The following is a 17,442-nucleotide window of genomic DNA, read 5'->3' as shown; positions in this document are numbered from 1 at the left end:
TTTAGATAATACCAGTTTCGTTCATCCATTCCATAAACATTTACTGTTCTACTACTAAATATGAGATACTATGGGAGCAAAGAAAGAAAAAGAAAAGGAATACAAGATACAGTCTCTCCCCTGCAGGACTTTACAGCCTAGCACGGGACCCAGATGGATGCACAATGATTCTAAGGACCCAGGGCCTCTCTCCTAACACGTGGGCAGGCGCACCCAGCAAGGGCTACCCACAGCCAGGGTGGGAGGCCGGAGCTCTTTTTAATCAAGGCTGAGGAGGTGACGCCAGGACAGGTCCCAAGACAGAACGCCATGGGTCCAGGCTGGAAAACGGGCCTTCAAAGCAGAAAGGGCAAGAAAGGCCAGGGGAGCAGAGAAATGCCAGGAACTGAATCAGAAGGGGCTGTCACACTGCTTCTCAAACGTGTCCCTCAAAGAACATCTACAGAGGAGAATAAACTTCTATGAGAAGAAGAGAGGGCTGTGATACCACTAGAAGTACCCAACCAGTTCAGAGAGTTTATCTACTTTCCTCTCCCCCAAGTGTTCTTATAACACGGAAAACTTTGATTTTACAATAAATACAACACGGCCTCCCGATACAACGTTCCTTCCTCAGACATGGACTGTAATTCCAGCCACATTAAGTGGGTAGGTCAGAAGCCACCACGTCAAGTAATGTTCAGGAATAATCAAGCCAAAGAGCTAAAATCCCAAATACATGGGAGAGGTCTTATACGTCAATGAAGAAAAAGACACGTACTAACAGTGGAAAATGGGCACAGGACGTGAACATGCAATTCACACGAGAAATAAATAGTTCAAATCTCTTAATGTCCCTAATTATTAATGTGATGAAAATTAAATAATGTGAAATTCTTTATCTATTAATTTGGCCAAAACGATAGATTCACAAAGCCCCTTTTGGGTGAAGGTGCGGGGTTACGGTCCCCTCTCACAGGCTGTCGTTGGGGGATCTTTTTGGAGGGAATTCGGCAATTCCATTCACAGGCAGTTATCCTACAGAAACGTTCGGACAAGTACCCGTGACACAAGTACAAGGACATTCACGGTAGCATCATTTTGCTAGGGAGACACTGGGAACCACCCAGACATCGATCAGTGAGCATTAGATAAGTGAATTATGGCATATCAGTACAATGAGATTACAGCATATCTTTACACGTCTGTAAAGAATGAAATGGACCTTTCATAGTCATTTGGAAGTAAGTGAAGGATAAACCAGAAACTCCACGACGTCTGAGACCATGAGTACTTCCTCCACCACTGGATAATCAGGGCCTAACTACTTGGCTCAAACTAGACACTCAACCTGTGTGGAACAGATGGAGATTCGGTTAAGCAAAACAAAAGTTACAAAACATTATACAGGATGATTCAATTTTCCTTTTTATAACACACACACACACGTGTACTTTTTACACACACACTGTTGTTAACAGTGGTTATCGGGACTTCCCTGGTGGCGCAGTGGATAATACTCTGTGCTTCCAATGCAGGGTTTGATCCCTGGTCAGGGAACTAAAGCCCACATGCATGCCGCAACTAAGAGTTCACATGCCACAACTAAGAAGCCCGTGTGCCGCAACTAAGGAGCTGGCGAGCCGCAACTAAAGGAGCCCTGGAGCCGCAACTAAGGAGCCCGCCTACTGGTGCAACCAAAAAAAAAAAAAAAAAACAACAGTGGTTATCGCGGGAGAGTGTGACTGGGACAGGATATTTTTACTTTATACCTTGTTTTCAACTTTATATGTTAAAACTTTCAAAGTGGTTTTGGAATGAATATGTATTACTTTTTTGTAAGAAAAAAATAATCTGGAAGAATTATGTACCATCTTCTCCCTGTGGGAATGTAGAGCTGGGTATAAGGCAACTGGTAGAGGCAGCATTGGACATAAAAAAAATCTTCTCTAAGTCACCCAGGAAAGATGAAGCTGAGCAAGAAGGGGAAGTAGGGGGCCAGAGATGGCAGCAAAAGAAAGTCAAGGAAGGCGGGGCCTGGGTGGGGCCTATTTTGCAACCCCTGGGATATAGGCCTAAGATGACCTTCTTTTGAAGCTCATTACAAGCCACGTATTTTTTAAAGGAATTTGGACGTACTTAGGGGGAAAAGTGTTAAAGCTACCATTTATGGAGTACTTACTATGTACCAGGCCCTCTGGCGAGCGTGCTGCCTACACTTAATCCTGATCACAAGCTAAGAGGTTCGGATGTTATGAATACATCTTACCCAGGAGAAAACAGAGACTTTGAGTTTAGAAATTAGAGACCCACCACACTCCAAGGTCCATGAGCCTCACTGCTCTATTAAGACGCTCGGGAAACTAACTAGCTGGATGGCAGGAAGCGCTCCATCCACAAAACAGTCCCTCTGTGTGGAATCCAGGAAGCTGTCGTGACCTGCGCTGGGCGCTGTGTGAACTAGTCAGCACCTTAACCCCCTACTTATCTTCATACACATGGTGGAAACAATGAAACCTTTGGACCAAGCTATGTTTATGGAGTCCAACTTAGTTGCACTGTTTCAAACTAAAAGAAGAAGGCTCAGACGTGTCCTATAAATTCAAACCGTGGTTCATGTGAGTCCTGTTGGTTCTACAAAAGCCAAATATTTTAACTTGGAAAAAGCAGAATAAGAATTTTTTTTGTGCTCATGGTTCTGTGAAACATAAAGCAAAAGTCTTCGAAGGCTGACAATACACACAGGAAAGATATAACAAGATTGTAGATCAAGGGCTGCTTCCATTTTCCTAGAGTAGCATAACCAAAATCTTGTCTTCATTCAATATGAGAGAAAATGTTCATAATTTACTGTCTGGAAAGAGACAATCCTTTTCAATATAATCTGAAATCTTGACCCTCTGCTCTACTGAAAGAGAGAAACTCAAAAAGAACGCTAGTACAGAAGTACACATCCCCGCTCCTGACTGAGATGTTAATGCACATATTTACACCGCGGGTCAGTTAAGGATGAACAGGATTAAGGACCGGCGGTATTATATTTCTTCAGTCATTTAAATTTTTAAAAATATTCCAACTGAAGTACACATGCTGTCGTACAGTTTCATCTTCAATGTAAATAATGTTAATGATGATGAAAACGGATCACATTCACAGCACCTTTCTCTTCCAAGAATCTCAAGAAACTCATAACTTTGGGCCCAAAGGCACCTGGAGGTTGGCAGTGGTCGCCTTCCCTGAGTGAGGCCAAGGGGAAGTCTCCAGGGGTGAGGCAACCACAGCTTAAATCAGAGGCTTCCAAACTTTTCTGATTGTGATTCACAGCAAGAAAACCAAAGTTTCACGAATTTATCCTTCCTGCATGCAAGACGCTCTGATATTTTCTATTTCTCTTCTTCTTTTTCTTCTTCTTGTTCCTGTTGGTGACAATCCACTAAATTGACTTCGCCACGCACTTACAGGTCACGGCCACTGCCTCAAATGCCAAGTTTCCCCGGGGCCTCTCCGCACACTTCCTGGATCCCCCGGCCTCTCTCTGGTTCCAGCGACCATCTGTCTGTGGGAGCCCCGATCCCACTTCGGGGGCTCCAGGCCCACATATCCAATTGCCCACTGGACGGCTCCACTTGCACATTTCAAGAGCAACCTTAAAATCACATCCAAAAATGTATTTTATGATGACTCTCCCCGAGCCTTAATAAATAGCACCAACCCCCTGTCCAAGCCAGAAACCTGGGCCCCATTTCCCATCCCTCCCCTCTCACAGCCCATCCATCACTGAGTCCTGCTTATTATAACTTCTAGATTGTTCTTCAGTCCTTCCACTCACCTCCCACTACCACCTGATGGGGCTACAGCCAAAAGCCCTCAGCGCTGCTCCCCGCCCAGCCACGTCCATCCCGAAGCCAGGGTGATCTTTCAGAAATGCAAACCGCATCGCGTCGTGGCCTGCCTCGGTGGGATGCCGGCCACCCGGGGATGGGGGCCAGCGCTCGCGCTGGGGGCTCCTCCAGCCTTAGCTCCTGCCACGTCTCGCCTTGCTCTAGATGGCGGCTCTGGGGTCTGACACACAGTAGAATCACCTGGACAACTGTGACAAAATACCAGCGCCCAGGCCTCACTTCAGGACAATTAAATCCGAATCCCATTAGCGACTTTCCTGGATGGCCAGAGGGCTCCCTGCATCAGCTCTAAGGAAGGTCTTCGGTTCTTGGGGCCCTGTCATTTCCTGGCCGTCTCACAGCCTCAGCCCAATCCCCATACTTACTCTTCAGGTCTTTCTCTGCTTAAACGTCCTCTTCTCAAGGGTCACATCCCTTAACTCCCCAGGTGAGGTCCCCTGGTTCTGTGTTCCTGGCACACCCTAGTGGGCTGTCAAATCTCCTAGCCTGGCACCAGGGGCTGCTCAATAAAGACCTACCAATGGATACAGGAATGGGTTAATTCTAGTATCAGCTATGCTGGGACGCTACTGTTGAGGAAAGCTGGGGAAAAAGAAACCCCAAAACACTACTGATGTACAAGGCGTAAACCAACACCTGTGGCGTCTGTGACGGAAGTTCCCTCGGTTTCCATGGGGCGTGGGGTTTGCAAGATGAGGCCACTGGGTGCCTAGGGTCAATCGTGTCTTTTAGGCAAGCTCTCCCAAGGGAACGCGTCTCATCCTCAGCGCCTTCCTAGTTTATTGAAGACGACAGACAGGGAACCGTTTCCCCCATTTCACAAAGGATAAGACTGAGTTCCCCAAAATGACCACAGGGAACCAGAGGAAGGTGGATTAGGTCTGGGCCCCTCACGACCGCACTGCTCCCGCTTTCAGGGCGGAGTTAAGCAGCTCATCACAGGGCCGGCCGGAGCCCCCATTCCTGCAGCAACCGCTGCTCCGCCGTATTTCACACGAGGCTTATTAAGGTGCCCATTAAAGCCTTGCTGGTAATTGAAAAAATTATATATGTGTGAGGAGAATGAGTTAACGTTCACAGAAGAACCTTTACTTTTGCACCTCCTGACTTCTTCCTTTCAAGATGTGCCTTAACCTTGCGTTTCTGTGGGGTTCTTTACACTTTATGCGTGGGGGTAAAGTCACGTTTGAGATATAATTCCTTTAGCCATACAAGCAACTTCGTAGGCTGTTATGTTGCGTCAACCTTTTCTGTAAAAATAGATTGTTCAGGATATTATTCCTGGAACAGAATAAATTCTTGGAATTACTGAGTAACTTATGTGCCATACCACTGTTCCAAGAACACATTACTTATTTTATCATGACAAAGTCAAGTTATTAATCTTCTGGCTTCCATTTCAGCAATGAGAAATTCTGTGAGATGCACAGCAGACACCTGCATTACATTTCAGTTCAACTTTATATCATCCATAAACATTTCTGTTTTGGACACCTCGTCCAAACAAATGCTCACAGAATACTCTGTGTAGCATTCAATTTTATGAAACTGTAAAAGTTCCTTGCTGTTAATTACAGAGACAAACATCTCATCACACATTTGGTTACCAGATAGCATAATTAGTTTTCTCCATTAACCTTTCAGATATAAAATTTGATTTCCAAGTTAAAAAAAAAAAAAGACATTGTAAAACCCTTGGAATTCAAATAACACGGTATATATTTGTACATGCTGGGAAAAAAATACAATACTAAGAAAACAATTTTATGGATTCTTATTTACAAGGATACTGACTGTCTGGAATCTCGAAAGAAAATCTGTCTAAACTTCTTAATGGTTTTAAAATATATGATCAAATATGCAGGCAATAAGCTGTCCTTTGTGCGGAAAGGAGGCGCAGCAACCTGACCTTGAATGGAATGTGCCCTTTGATCTCTCTCTTCTCGGGATGGTGATGCAGCTGAATTGGTCCATCACGGCCTCTGTCATTTGTTATCCCCTTTCCTACGGGCATCTGAGAGAGGACGGCGAGGGAGGGGCATGCGGTCTATGGCGATGCAATAGTTTTTCTCCACTCAGAGCTAAAGGACCCCACACCCCTGGCCTGCCAAGGACCACGCTCTGGCTCACATGTGCTGGGGGCAGTTCTGATCGTCACAATGACGGGGTGGGATGCTCCCGCCCTTTTGTGTATTTATGCTGCCAACATTCAGAGGGTGACATCTAGACCTCCTTCCACGCACAGGACAGTCCTGCCCAAGAAAACCGTCTCGGCTCAACAAACTGTCCCACTCGGATCAGCGAATAGCCGGCGGCAAATTACATTTTAACGTGTCTTAACATGGCCCTCATTCATTTATCCAAAATTAGCGATCGAGAGTCTGCTTGGTGCCAGGTATTGCGCACTGGGAACACAGGAGGCTTGAAGTCTCGCCCTGCAGGAATTCAAGCTGAGACTCAAGCGGTCAATAGAGGATCTCACGAGCAAGGCGGTTAGTAGAGGTGATTGCAGGCAAGGACCAGCAGAGCAGATGCCAAGCCCAGGGCATTGCAATATTCCAGGGGCACCTTCACACCGTGCAGCTTAAGCCTGCGAGGCCCTGGGGGCGGGGGCTGGGATACACGCAAGGGCGTCCTATTCCTAAGTTAAACTTTAAAAGGGGGTCTGGGGACTTCCCTGGTGGTCCAGTGGTTAAGACTCCTCACTTCCACTGCAGGGGGCGCAGGTTCGATCCCCGGTCCAGGAACTAAGATCCCACAAGTCGTGTGGCTCGGCCAAAAATAAAGAAAGAAATAAAAGGGGGCCTGCTGTTAGCCTAGTAAGAAAGGGGAAAACATGTGTAATGACAAGTAACTGTTCCATTGTCAGTGTTGGTGTATGTTACTCCTGCCATGTGAGGTCCAGGTAGCTACTGAGGAGGATGTGTAGATTTCCGCCTCGTGCAGCCAGGACGGGAGCTGGGAGGTAAAAGAGGTGAATGATACAGCTTCAAGATGGCTGATGTCGCTACTTTAGTTTTAATTTGAAATCGGGCTCCTGGCACATTCGCCAAGCATCCTTGGATGTTTGTGATGTGACCAGCGTGGTGCTGGGCGATGGGGACACAGAGATGACCGTGAGGGAGTTTCCAGCCCGGGGGGGGGGCGAGAGAGACGTAACCTGGCAGTGCCTTCGCTTTGGTAGAGATGCTGTGGAAGGAGAGGGGAGGGGGAAATCAGAGAGGACTGCCTGGAGGAAGTCAACTTGGAGCCTTTAGGGATAAGAGAGCCAAGCAAAGTGAAGGGAGCGTGGTGCAGGTGCGGGGTTACCAGCAGAGGAGGTGGTCCGTGCAGCCACCAAGGCGAAGAGGTAAAGAGGGGAAGTGAGGCCGCTGCAGGAATGGGAAGTGGTCTGGTGGGAAAGGCAGTGTCAGGAATAAGCTTGAGGCAGGCAGGTGGCAGTTCGTGCAGGGTCTTAGGTGTCATCTGGGTCCTAAGCTGAAAGCCACAGACAACCGGAGGTTCAGGCAAGGGGGCGATTCTCCAGGGGCCCTCCATGTGCCCCCTGCCTCAGTCACCATAGGTCCCGGCGTGCGTCCTGCTACTGCGCTAACATTCCTTCCCAGGTAGTGTTCTCTCCAATAATCTGTTACTTTCAAGAATAACAGACTTGTTGCATAAACGTCCTAGATCTATTTTCAACTTTGAGGTTCAAAACACACCGTTCCGGAGTCTTTCTTTCACCTTATGGATGGCCATGCTCCTTTCCTCCAAAAGGAAACATCCATATTCCCATGGGAACCGGGGAGGCTACATTGTTAAGACACCTTCTTAGATTCTGTCCCTCATGAAGATCTCTTTGTTTTAGTGACGCGGTCGTGATCGTTACTGGAAAAGCCAATTCTCACAACCCATCACACGTTTCACTTATACGGCGGTTGCTGAACCACACCGAGCTCTTATGAGAAACAGAAAGACAGGTGCGTGCAGTTGTGCGATAGGGTTCGGGCAGGGTTCCCAAACGGGCCATTCGCCAAGGTCTGCTGCTGCTTAATGCATGGATTTTCTGAAATCCAGGTAGGAAAACTTGCTGCAGGTGGAGCCCGAGAACCAGACAATCGGTTCTAAACAAGGGCTTACAAACAGGACAGGACAATCTTCAGCCCCTTTATTAAGGTGTGCCAAGATCACAGCGGAGTACGGAGCCAGCAGAACATATGTTATTTTTCAGTTTGGGTTTGCAACATGCCGCTGCTTTCACATGTGAGCTCCTCTCCTTTTTGGTCTTCTCTAGATTTGAAAAAAAAGATTATATTTCGAGTTGTCTCTCACCCATCAACAACAGAAATCCCCAATTTCTACACTAGTTTAGTACATGACCAAAGCTTCTTCAGTTAAATGAGGCATATCTTTGGCTTGCTAACTCTCTCTAAAATCTCAAGATGGTAGTATATTTTATTTATTTATTTATTTATTTTTGGCTGAGTTGGGTCTTTGTTGCTGCGCGCAGGCTTTCTCTAGTTGCGCCGAGCAGGGGCTACTCTTCGTTGTGGTGCGCCGGCCTCTCATTGCAGTGGCTTCTCTTGTTGCGGAGCACTGGCTCTAGGCGTGCGGGCTTCAGTAGTCGAGGCACAGGGGCTCAGTAGTTGTGGCTCGCATGCTCTAGAGTGCAGGCTCAGTAGTTGTGGCGCACGGGCTTAGTTGCTCCGCAGCATGTGGGATCTTCCCGGACCAGGGATTGAACCCGTGTCCCCTGCATTGGCAGGCGGATTCTTAACCACTGCGCCACCAGGGAAGCCCACGGTAGTATATTTTAAAGCAAATCTTCAGAGTCCTACGCAACCATATCCAGTATACTCATGCAATGAGATAACGCAGATTTGAGTACCGATAATTTGGGTACCTACTGTGATCAAACAAAATGCTGTGCTAAGTGGTCTAAAGGATTCAAGACAGAATCCAGGTCCCACTTGCTCTGTGATCCTCCAATGTACATGAGGAGAGATGGGGCAAAAATGATCACAATTCAACGTGGGAAGTGTTTGGGGGTGACCTGGAGCACAGCAAAGGCACGTACAAAAATGAGGAACTACTAGGCAGTCCATGGTAAGGGCCATAGGAGAGCGGTGTTCCTATTTAGTGCTGAGGTGTCCAAGAAGAAAGCATAACCTCTAAGTCAGAGGAGAAGGGAGAAGAGGATAAAAATAAGAATACAGCATTTTCTAGTTTGAAAAAGTGTTTTACCATATAGGACGTCCTGCATGCTGTCAGGGCATCCGATGAGGGGCTCAGGACTACCACCAGTGTTGCTTTATGGAAGATAAAGGAAACCCTCAAGAGTCTTGTCCGAGGTGTGCTGAACTGTTAATCTGAGATTCAAGCTGGGGTTTTCCGACCTTGGTGGATGTTAAACAAACCTTAGTTCCTTTCTTCCTAAATGGGCCCCGGGCTTCCCCGCGCCCAAGCCTCTGGCCGCCTCCTTTCCTTCTACCTGTCGTGGGGCCCCCTTTCTTACCTGGAAGTCCTACTTTGCTGGGGGGGGCAACTGGGTTCCAGGGAGGTAAGTTACATCAAAGTCGAAGATGGTGATGCAGATTAGGGGCAGACCGTGGATGCTCAAGACTCAGCCAAGGGATTTCACCTTGACCCTAGAATCCATGAGAAGGCACTTAAGTCTCTGAACAGGGGAGAGAATAATGAATCACATACTAAGATCGGCTCGTGTGGGCAGAAGGGGACGGGGTGGACAGGCCGCTCTGGCTTAAGGAAGAGAGGACACAACTAGATGTCAAAGCACCCGATTTAAAGCGGGGCCAGCTACTAATTCCTGTGTGACCTCGGGCAGGTCACTGTCCTCTCTGAGCTCAGCTTCCCATTTGTCTAAGGGACATAACACCTACCTCATGGTGTGGTTATGATATTAACTCAGTGATTAATGGAAGTATGAGACAGGCCTAGCAGCAAAAGCTCCAGAACTTCAGGCAATAAAGTGCTTTCCAAGGACAACTAAGTCTGCACCCACAGCTACAGAAGCACATGTACTTATGTGCACTTATATTGAAAGAAGCCATCAGGGTTTAGGTCTCCTCAAGAGGCTCTCAAATTTGACTTTGCTTGCTCTTGTTTTTGAAGCCATCTTTGGACCCACGGTAGAACCAGATATACTTTCAGTGCCGCAGGAATTCTCGGAAACCATCTGGACAAGAGGCTTTTACACAGTGATGAGGGCGCCCTGACGGTTCTGCAGAGGCCGGCACAGGAGGGTGGGACATGGGACAAGGTGCTCTGGGCTTCTTCCGCCTGCTCCTGGCTGCCCCACTCCCCTTCCACTTCTGTACATATTGGGGTCCCAGCCAGGAGTTCATTTGAACGAGCCTTTCCCGCGGTTAAGCGCATGGTTTTGGAGACAGACAGACCCTGGTGTGTATCCTGGTTCTGTCACTGAGTTACTTTGTGAAATCCTCAAATTCCTCGTCTGTGAAGTGGAAATAATAATATCTTTTATGGGACAAATAATGGGGTAACACAGTTCTTAGCATGGGGACTCCCGGGGAGGTCCAGTAGTTAGGACTCGGTGCTTTCACTGCCACCGTGGCCCCGGGTTCAATCCCTGACCAGGGAACTAAGATCCCGCAAGCCATGCAGTGCGGCCCCCAAAACCCAAAAAACAAAAAACAAAGTTCTTAGCATGGTACCTGATACACAGCAAACTCGATGAACGACACCTACTCTTGTTGGCTGCATTTCTAACCCAAAGAGAATTTCGAGACTCTGGGGACCCTGGTAGAGGCCGCTGTCATCAAGAAAGCCATTGAAAAGACATTCAAAATATCAGAGATCTGGACCCTGCTCACTTGGCTTGGCTACAGCACCCTGAGCTTCATCTTCTGAAAGTTGTGTCACAGACTTTATATTAAAAAGAACAACTAGCTAGACCTGACACATAATTGGAGTGCAATAAATATCTGAATGAATAAATGGACCAGACACCTGAAAAATAGACATGTTTCATATTTATCTATTATAATAGTAAATTAGAACAAAATCCAAATATAAAAGATTTTATGAAATGTTTGTATTATAGTTATGAATAGTAAGTTCATTGTCTCATTAAAATACTTCCTAAAAGTGCCTTGCTGCCAGCTGAGGTCTCTCCGATGATCCTTGGGATTTGCCTGGCTCAACCAGGCGGAGGCAAAAGATCTTTGGACAGGAGACCTGGGTTTACTCCAGATTCGCTACTTATGAGCAAGTCACTCAACTCTTGAGCTTCAGTTTCTTCCTCTGGGGAATGGGAATAACAACACCGCCCAGGCTACCGCACGGGTCCACTGTAAAAGTCATGGGATGACAGATGCGCCAGTGCTGTCCAAACTACAAAGTGCACCTGGCACTTAAAGTCCAATGAGAGTGATGCTCAGCCCTCTGCTGAGACTCACATCACCCCTCCCACCTGGAATCTTCTCCAACTCCCCTCTGCCTACCCAAATCCTCCCCTAGTTCAAGATCTCCCCCTTCCAGAGCTTCCCACCCGACCCTGAATGTGATCCTTCCCTTCCAGCTCTGCTTTTGCCCATTGCCCTGAAGGTTCACATTTGTGCTTTATCATGCACACACGCTGTGCATGCTATGGGGTGTTTCCAGCTCAGGTGGACCTGCGTGGGGTCCCGGCTATGGCGCTTGTCCCTTGGGAGACCTGTGGCAGCCCACCTGACACCTCTAAATCTCATCTACAGAACAGGGATGGTGATAACTCTCATCGATTTGCTCTGAGGAGTAAATGAGATCCTTCACGTCAAGTACTCGACTCAATGCTGGGCACAGAGCGAGAACTCAGACAACCACAGCTGTTACGGTTGACTGAATTTTGCTCCTTCACTGTGTCCTGAATTTGTCCTATCACCCCAACTGGATTTTAATCCTTGAGAGCAGGGTCCCTGTCCTATCCACTTCTTTGGTTTCCCCTGACCCCACTGCCACTCTAGAAAAGTGCTGAGTTCGTCATATATTCTCAAAAAAACACCCGTTGAACTGATCAAAACGAATTAAGTTGTTTTTCTCCAAAATAGTGACCCAATCTTTATAGTGGCCCATCACGGCCAACTTGACAAAGCCAATGTCCACAGGGTAAAGTAACCTCTTTGGATCCTGTTATCAAGTTAAAAATGTGTGAGAAACGCCCAGAGCGCTCAGCCAAGCCATTCACATCACTGAGCTATCCTACCTCGCTGGATGTGCTGCATGAATCAACAGCCTGAAAATATTCCGAGGAAACTGATTTGAGGTGGGAACCTCTGCCAGATTCTGGAGCGTTCTCTTTCCCTGAGACATGAACTGTAATCTTATAGGCGCAGATAGTATCAAAGATGACACATATGTACGTTTGAACACAGAAAATCCCATACAGCATCCCGAGGGCCATGTTTGAGGAATGCGTTATAGGTGAAACAGTTCTGTCATTTTGCTAACAAACTCCCTTGGATGTCACAGACCTCGCACAGAATTCTACGCCATAATGAGTAATATTATGGGTAGACTCAAGCCATTTACAAAACAAACATGATTTACATTTGTGAATAAGAACTATTAGCTAAATAAAAGTCCACTTTATTACACTGTCAACAACAGAATTCTGATTTTCATATGCTATCAGTAACTATTCTCAATTACTCTAGAAATCAGGTTTGCGTCATCATTTGCTCTTCCATTTTTTTTTTTTTTTTTTTTTTTCCAAACTGGCCTGAAGATCACAAAAGAGAAATGTTCTTTGGGAACCATATCACACCTTTCCCAGAATGAGCAGAAGACTGAGAATAACCCAGGCATTTTCATGCTGGTCCATCTTTTGTCTCTTGATGTCAAAGGCTTCCCTGACCAACAACTGAGAAACTTAGCCCAAGCCTGGCCTTTCACTGATGTTCTCTTATCTTCCTGGACTCGAGCTAGGAAAAACGAAGCCAGGCCTGCCCCATGGAGAGTTTACCTTTTACCGAATTCCGAGCGCTAGCATCTTCCTGCTCTGCATCCTTCACTCTCTCGTACCCAGAATCCACCTATGGTATAGCGCCCTCCCCATTTTCCAAGTAGGGAGCAGAAAGGGGGGGAAAAGCCTGCTTTGTTGGAGACGAACGAAACCAAGGATGTGATGTTCTTTTTTATGATAAATGTACGTTTTTCTACTAATAGGCAAGTTCTTCATTTCAAATGGTTAGATCGAGTGGTGCTTTGATATATAGAATTCCAACCGATCGAGTTTAGGGAACTGAAAATACCGGATTCTGAGTAAGTTGAAGGAACTGAAGAGAGTACAATCCAGGAATATCCTCCTGCTGGGTCTCAAGTTTGCTTGGCTGTGAACGTCTTGGGTTCTAGACCTCTGAACAGTAAACAGGTGCTAAGAGCAGGGCTGGCCTCCGTCGTGCTCTCTGCCTGGACGGAGAGATTCACGTGGCTTCGGTGCTCACTTGTGGAAGAAATGCCACTATTTCCCTCCTCGTTTACCTCTACTCATTATCTGTTTGACTTCTTGGTCCTTTGCAACCTACCCTTTCTCTTCCTCAAAGCAAAAGAGTGAGAACGCCCCACTGCCTGGCTTCCTCGTTGTTTTAATTGGCAGTACATTGGGTCTGAGCACACATCCTGCTTCCTTAAGACCTATCAACTCTCCCCAGAGATACGGCCATTCAGGCCCTTGCTTTCAATGGCTCTTGCCAGGACCGTCTGCCCCGTTCTGTTTCCTCGTGTGCGGCACCCAGCTCTCACCCTGCCCCTGGGGCTCGAGGAGGTATTGGGGATGGGCAAGGTGAAGGCCAAGCGCCATGAGGTACCCTCCACTCCAACCTCACGGGTACTTCATTCTTCGTGGCAAAATCCTAAATCATTTAAGTTTTGGCTCATGGTCTGCAAATAACAAACTGCACAGGCAAGGCCCCTCGTGTACAGCATGTGCACCAAAAACCATGCTTGGAAAGAGAGGCATCATCTTGGGGGACCTACTTATCCACCACACAGCTACTCTTGTCGGATGGCCTCCAAGATGCTGCTTTGCTCTGCTTGGCCCTGGGGTGAGCTGGGAAGGAGGGTGGGGAGGGTAAAGTCTGGCTCTTCTCTCTGACCACCGATGCTGGTGTGAAATGAACACAAAGCCAGACAGATGAGGGGTGGCTCCGTGATCGCTAGTCCTATCGAGAGGTGGTTCGGCGGACAATCACACTTTTCTGTTCCTTCCGCTTTTCGGCTGGAGAGTTAATTTAATTTGGTCATGGCAGGATTAGCAACCAGGCCACAGAGGTGAAGGGACATTATCATCAGACAGCATATTAATCCTCTATCCCACCCAAGGCAGAGGCAAAACCGAACAAATAGCAGCTTCTTGGAAATTGAATTTCTGTTACCCAGATGTCAAAGATGTAATACCCCAATTACACAAACTATTGCCAGTGAAGCATGCCAGTGAATATGCAATGTAAATGGGGTGAATGCAGAGCCACAAAACTGCACGGTCAGCATCTGGCTCTGGGTGTGAGTGATAATTAGCACGGTGTGTAGACACTAATAAACATTTATGTCTGAAATTACAACTTTTAGCAATGTTAATAAGGGATATATTGGCAATCTGTAAAACAAAAGGTCTTGAAAAGAATGTCATACATTAAGCAATGGCAGACATTTCCCATTCTGGCACAATCTTTTTTTTTTTTTTTTTTTCCTTCTCTCTAATTGCAAATGGCCATGCTGTTGTGCTGAGAAATTCATTGACATAAGAACCTACCTAAAAAAATGGGTTGTGTCTCTTTGGCCTTCCCATTAACATCGGTGCTGAATTCTGAGATCTTATAGACCTCGTGGTGATAATCTGGGGTGAGAAGACAACGAAAAATTAGAATTCTAATGACCTACAAGATATGAATCAGCAAGAAAGGCTAGCAACTCATTATATATAGTAGGTATAAGCTATACTTTTATTTATAAATATAATTTTCGAGAACTCAGTTAATCACAGAATTTGTAGTCACTGGTCATCCCTACAACTTTGCTTACTCTGGAGAAGTACACAGACTTAGAATTACTACTTTGACTTTAGAAAACGGCTCTGCTTGATCACACAGTTTTCACAGGAAATTTGGCCCACAGATGCCAATTACATATGAGGCTTCTTTTCTTCCAAATGACAAGTATGTTTACAAGGAATAGAAAGAAACTTGCCCAATCAGAGGCCAGGGGAAGATGCCAAATTTATCTCTACAACCCATTTTCATGAGTAGATGAATAGTATGCTTTAGAGTTACCTGGTACTCTCAGTTTACCCAGAAAAACCCCAGGCTTTGAGCAGCTTACAGGCAAGCACACATGAAAAATACTGATTTGTTATTTCAAGTATAGTATAATTTGGGTAAGAAAGTGAGTCTTGCATTCAGCTACTGCACTTTAATATGCAACTGTTTATGTTCTAAAAATGCACCTGCAGAGAGAAAAATCAGATCCATAATTTTTTTAAAAAAAGGAAAAAAACAAACTTGCTATGTCAGTCAAACTTTAAGACACAGTATTTTACAAGCTTCTCTATAGAGGCTACTGTGCTTTGGCAGTTGTCTGTTTCTAAAAAGTAGGATCGTTTAGGTAAGAAACTAGACTAGGTCCCTTGTTAACAGCGATTCCCTTTTTGGGGCCTTAGACCTCCCAGGACAAGGTCTACAAAACTCCTCTCACTTTTAAGATAAAGTAGTAGGTTCCCTGAGGTCATAAATAAGAAAGCAGCCTACATTCCAGAATGAATCAGATAGACCAACAGGCCAGTCAAATATGGAGGGACTTTTAAAGTACAAATGACTGAGCAATCAACACTGCTGGGGGAACAAAATGTACGTAGAGACAAGGAAAAGCCAAATATTTTGAATACGTAAAACTACTTCAGGCTTTTTTTCATTAAACAGTATCCGAGCTCAATAGGAGGAAGCAGGAATAGATCTCCAAAATGTCTATAATCAAATCATTTTCAGAGTAACCCAAAGCAGGCTTTACTGAATCTGCATCATAGTTAGCTCGGCTTAGCTGGAAATTGCAATCGCCCTCTAATTTTCATCAGCTTACATGGGACTTCTCCAGGTTGGTAACACAATCGCCTTGCTCTCTGCTCTGATGCCCATGCTAGATAAAACAACAGAGGACCAAAGTGGACAGGTTCTCTGGTTTGGTTCTGACCTCAAGCTGATTCAAAGGCGATACTTAAACAGGAGCATTCTAAACTCAATATTGGGACTTGTGACATGATGGGGAGAAAAAAGTCACCTGCCTCTAAGGTGACACGATGCACTTTGATAGACACATTTTTACATCTGCCCTTAAGTTCTCATCGTTTTTCGAAGTCACATCAGGAAAAACAGGGACTCTTAACAAGTCACTGGCCACAGGCAAGACTATTCAACTTTCCCCTCGCCTGATGAAATAAACCCAAGCCCAGAGACTGCGGTGTACACCTGTTAAATCGTCAGGGGTCGGCTGGATTTTTTTTTTTTTTTAATGATACTTACCTGACGGATAAGTGATCTATTCGAAAACACCTTTCCAGGCCAAATAACGTACCCAGAAAAGATGCTGAATGTCAACAATTCTTATTTGGGCTTGGACACCTAATGAGCGTCTTTCTCCGTCTTCCAAACGCCACCAGCACCTTTCTTCCTCCTCTTTGGGGGTCGGAAAACACATCGACCCCCAACCCACCACAAGCACTGGTCCGGGTTGGTGTCCGCACCGCCTGATGGAGAGGCGTCCTCCCCCACCCCGCCGCCGGGCCACAGGAGTGGAATACCAAAGAAGGCTCTCCGCGCCCCAAGTGTCATTGTTTGCTAATTTCCTGATGTGCCCTCCGACTTGTTTACGCGGAATCACATCCTGCCTCCCCCCGGCACAACTTTCCTCGCCGCCCGGCGGCCGCAGCCCCCCCCTCGGGAGGGGGCCGGGGGGTCCCGGGAGCCCCGGCCCCCCGGGAGTTGGCTGCGCGGCCCGGGCAACGGGCAAGGGGCCGGGGGCTGTTTACGCGACGCCAAGTCCTCGCTCCGCCGCCCGCACGCCCCCCGCCCGGCCCGGCCCGGCCCGGCCCGCCGCTTACCTCGGCTCACCAGTTTGAAGCTCTGGGATTTCCTGCTCCGCTTCCTCTCCGAGAACTCCATGGTGCGGCGGGCAGGCGGGCGGGCAGGGTAGGGGCTGCGGCCGGGAGCGGCCGGCCGGCCGGGCGGAGGGACGGAGGGAGCGGCAGCCGAGGCGGCGGCGGCGGCGCTGGCTCTTGTCACCCGGCAGCGGGAGCGCGGGGACCTAGGTCCGTCTCTTGGATCCGCAGGGGGGAGGCACAGGCAAGGGAAAAACCACTCGAGCCCGCCGGGGGCTGCGGCCGGCGGGGCCCGGCGGGAGGCGCTCTCCCGGGAGAAGTTGCCCCCTCCTGGCCGCCGCTCAGCGCGACCCCCGACCCCGGCTCATCCCCGCTGCCGGGCGAGACGCCGCCGGAGCCGAACTTTCCGTTGGGGAGCGAGTAGTTGGGGGCGGGGAGGGCGGGCCGGGGCTGCCGGCGCCCTGGGCGCTCGCCGCG

The 17,442-nt window shown here is 47.5% G+C and overlaps 1 protein-coding gene across 2 annotated transcripts in view; it reads right to left on the bottom strand.

The window, feature by feature from the left end:
- Nucleotides 1-17,029, bottom strand: part of BEND7 (BEN domain containing 7) — a gene marked incomplete at both ends in the record, with an annotated part of 76,694 nt that extends 59,665 nt beyond the window's left edge. For both annotated transcript variants that reach the window (XM_079698928.1, XM_079698927.1), the window contains 2 exons: nt 14,632-14,715; nt 16,969-17,029. In XM_079698928.1, the coding sequence (XP_079555054.1) occupies nt 14,632-14,715; nt 16,969-17,029 (145 nt within the window). The remainder of the gene's footprint in view (nt 1-14,631; nt 14,716-16,968) is intronic.
- Nucleotides 17,030-17,442: the final 413 nt, after the last annotated feature.

This window comes from Hyperoodon ampullatus (assembly GCF_949752795.1).
Source record: "Hyperoodon ampullatus genome assembly, chromosome: 3".
Classification (NCBI taxonomy): domain Eukaryota; kingdom Metazoa; phylum Chordata; class Mammalia; order Artiodactyla; family Ziphiidae; genus Hyperoodon; species Hyperoodon ampullatus.
Note: the sequence above shows the minus strand (reverse complement) of the source record. Positions and strands in the feature narration are given on the sequence as shown.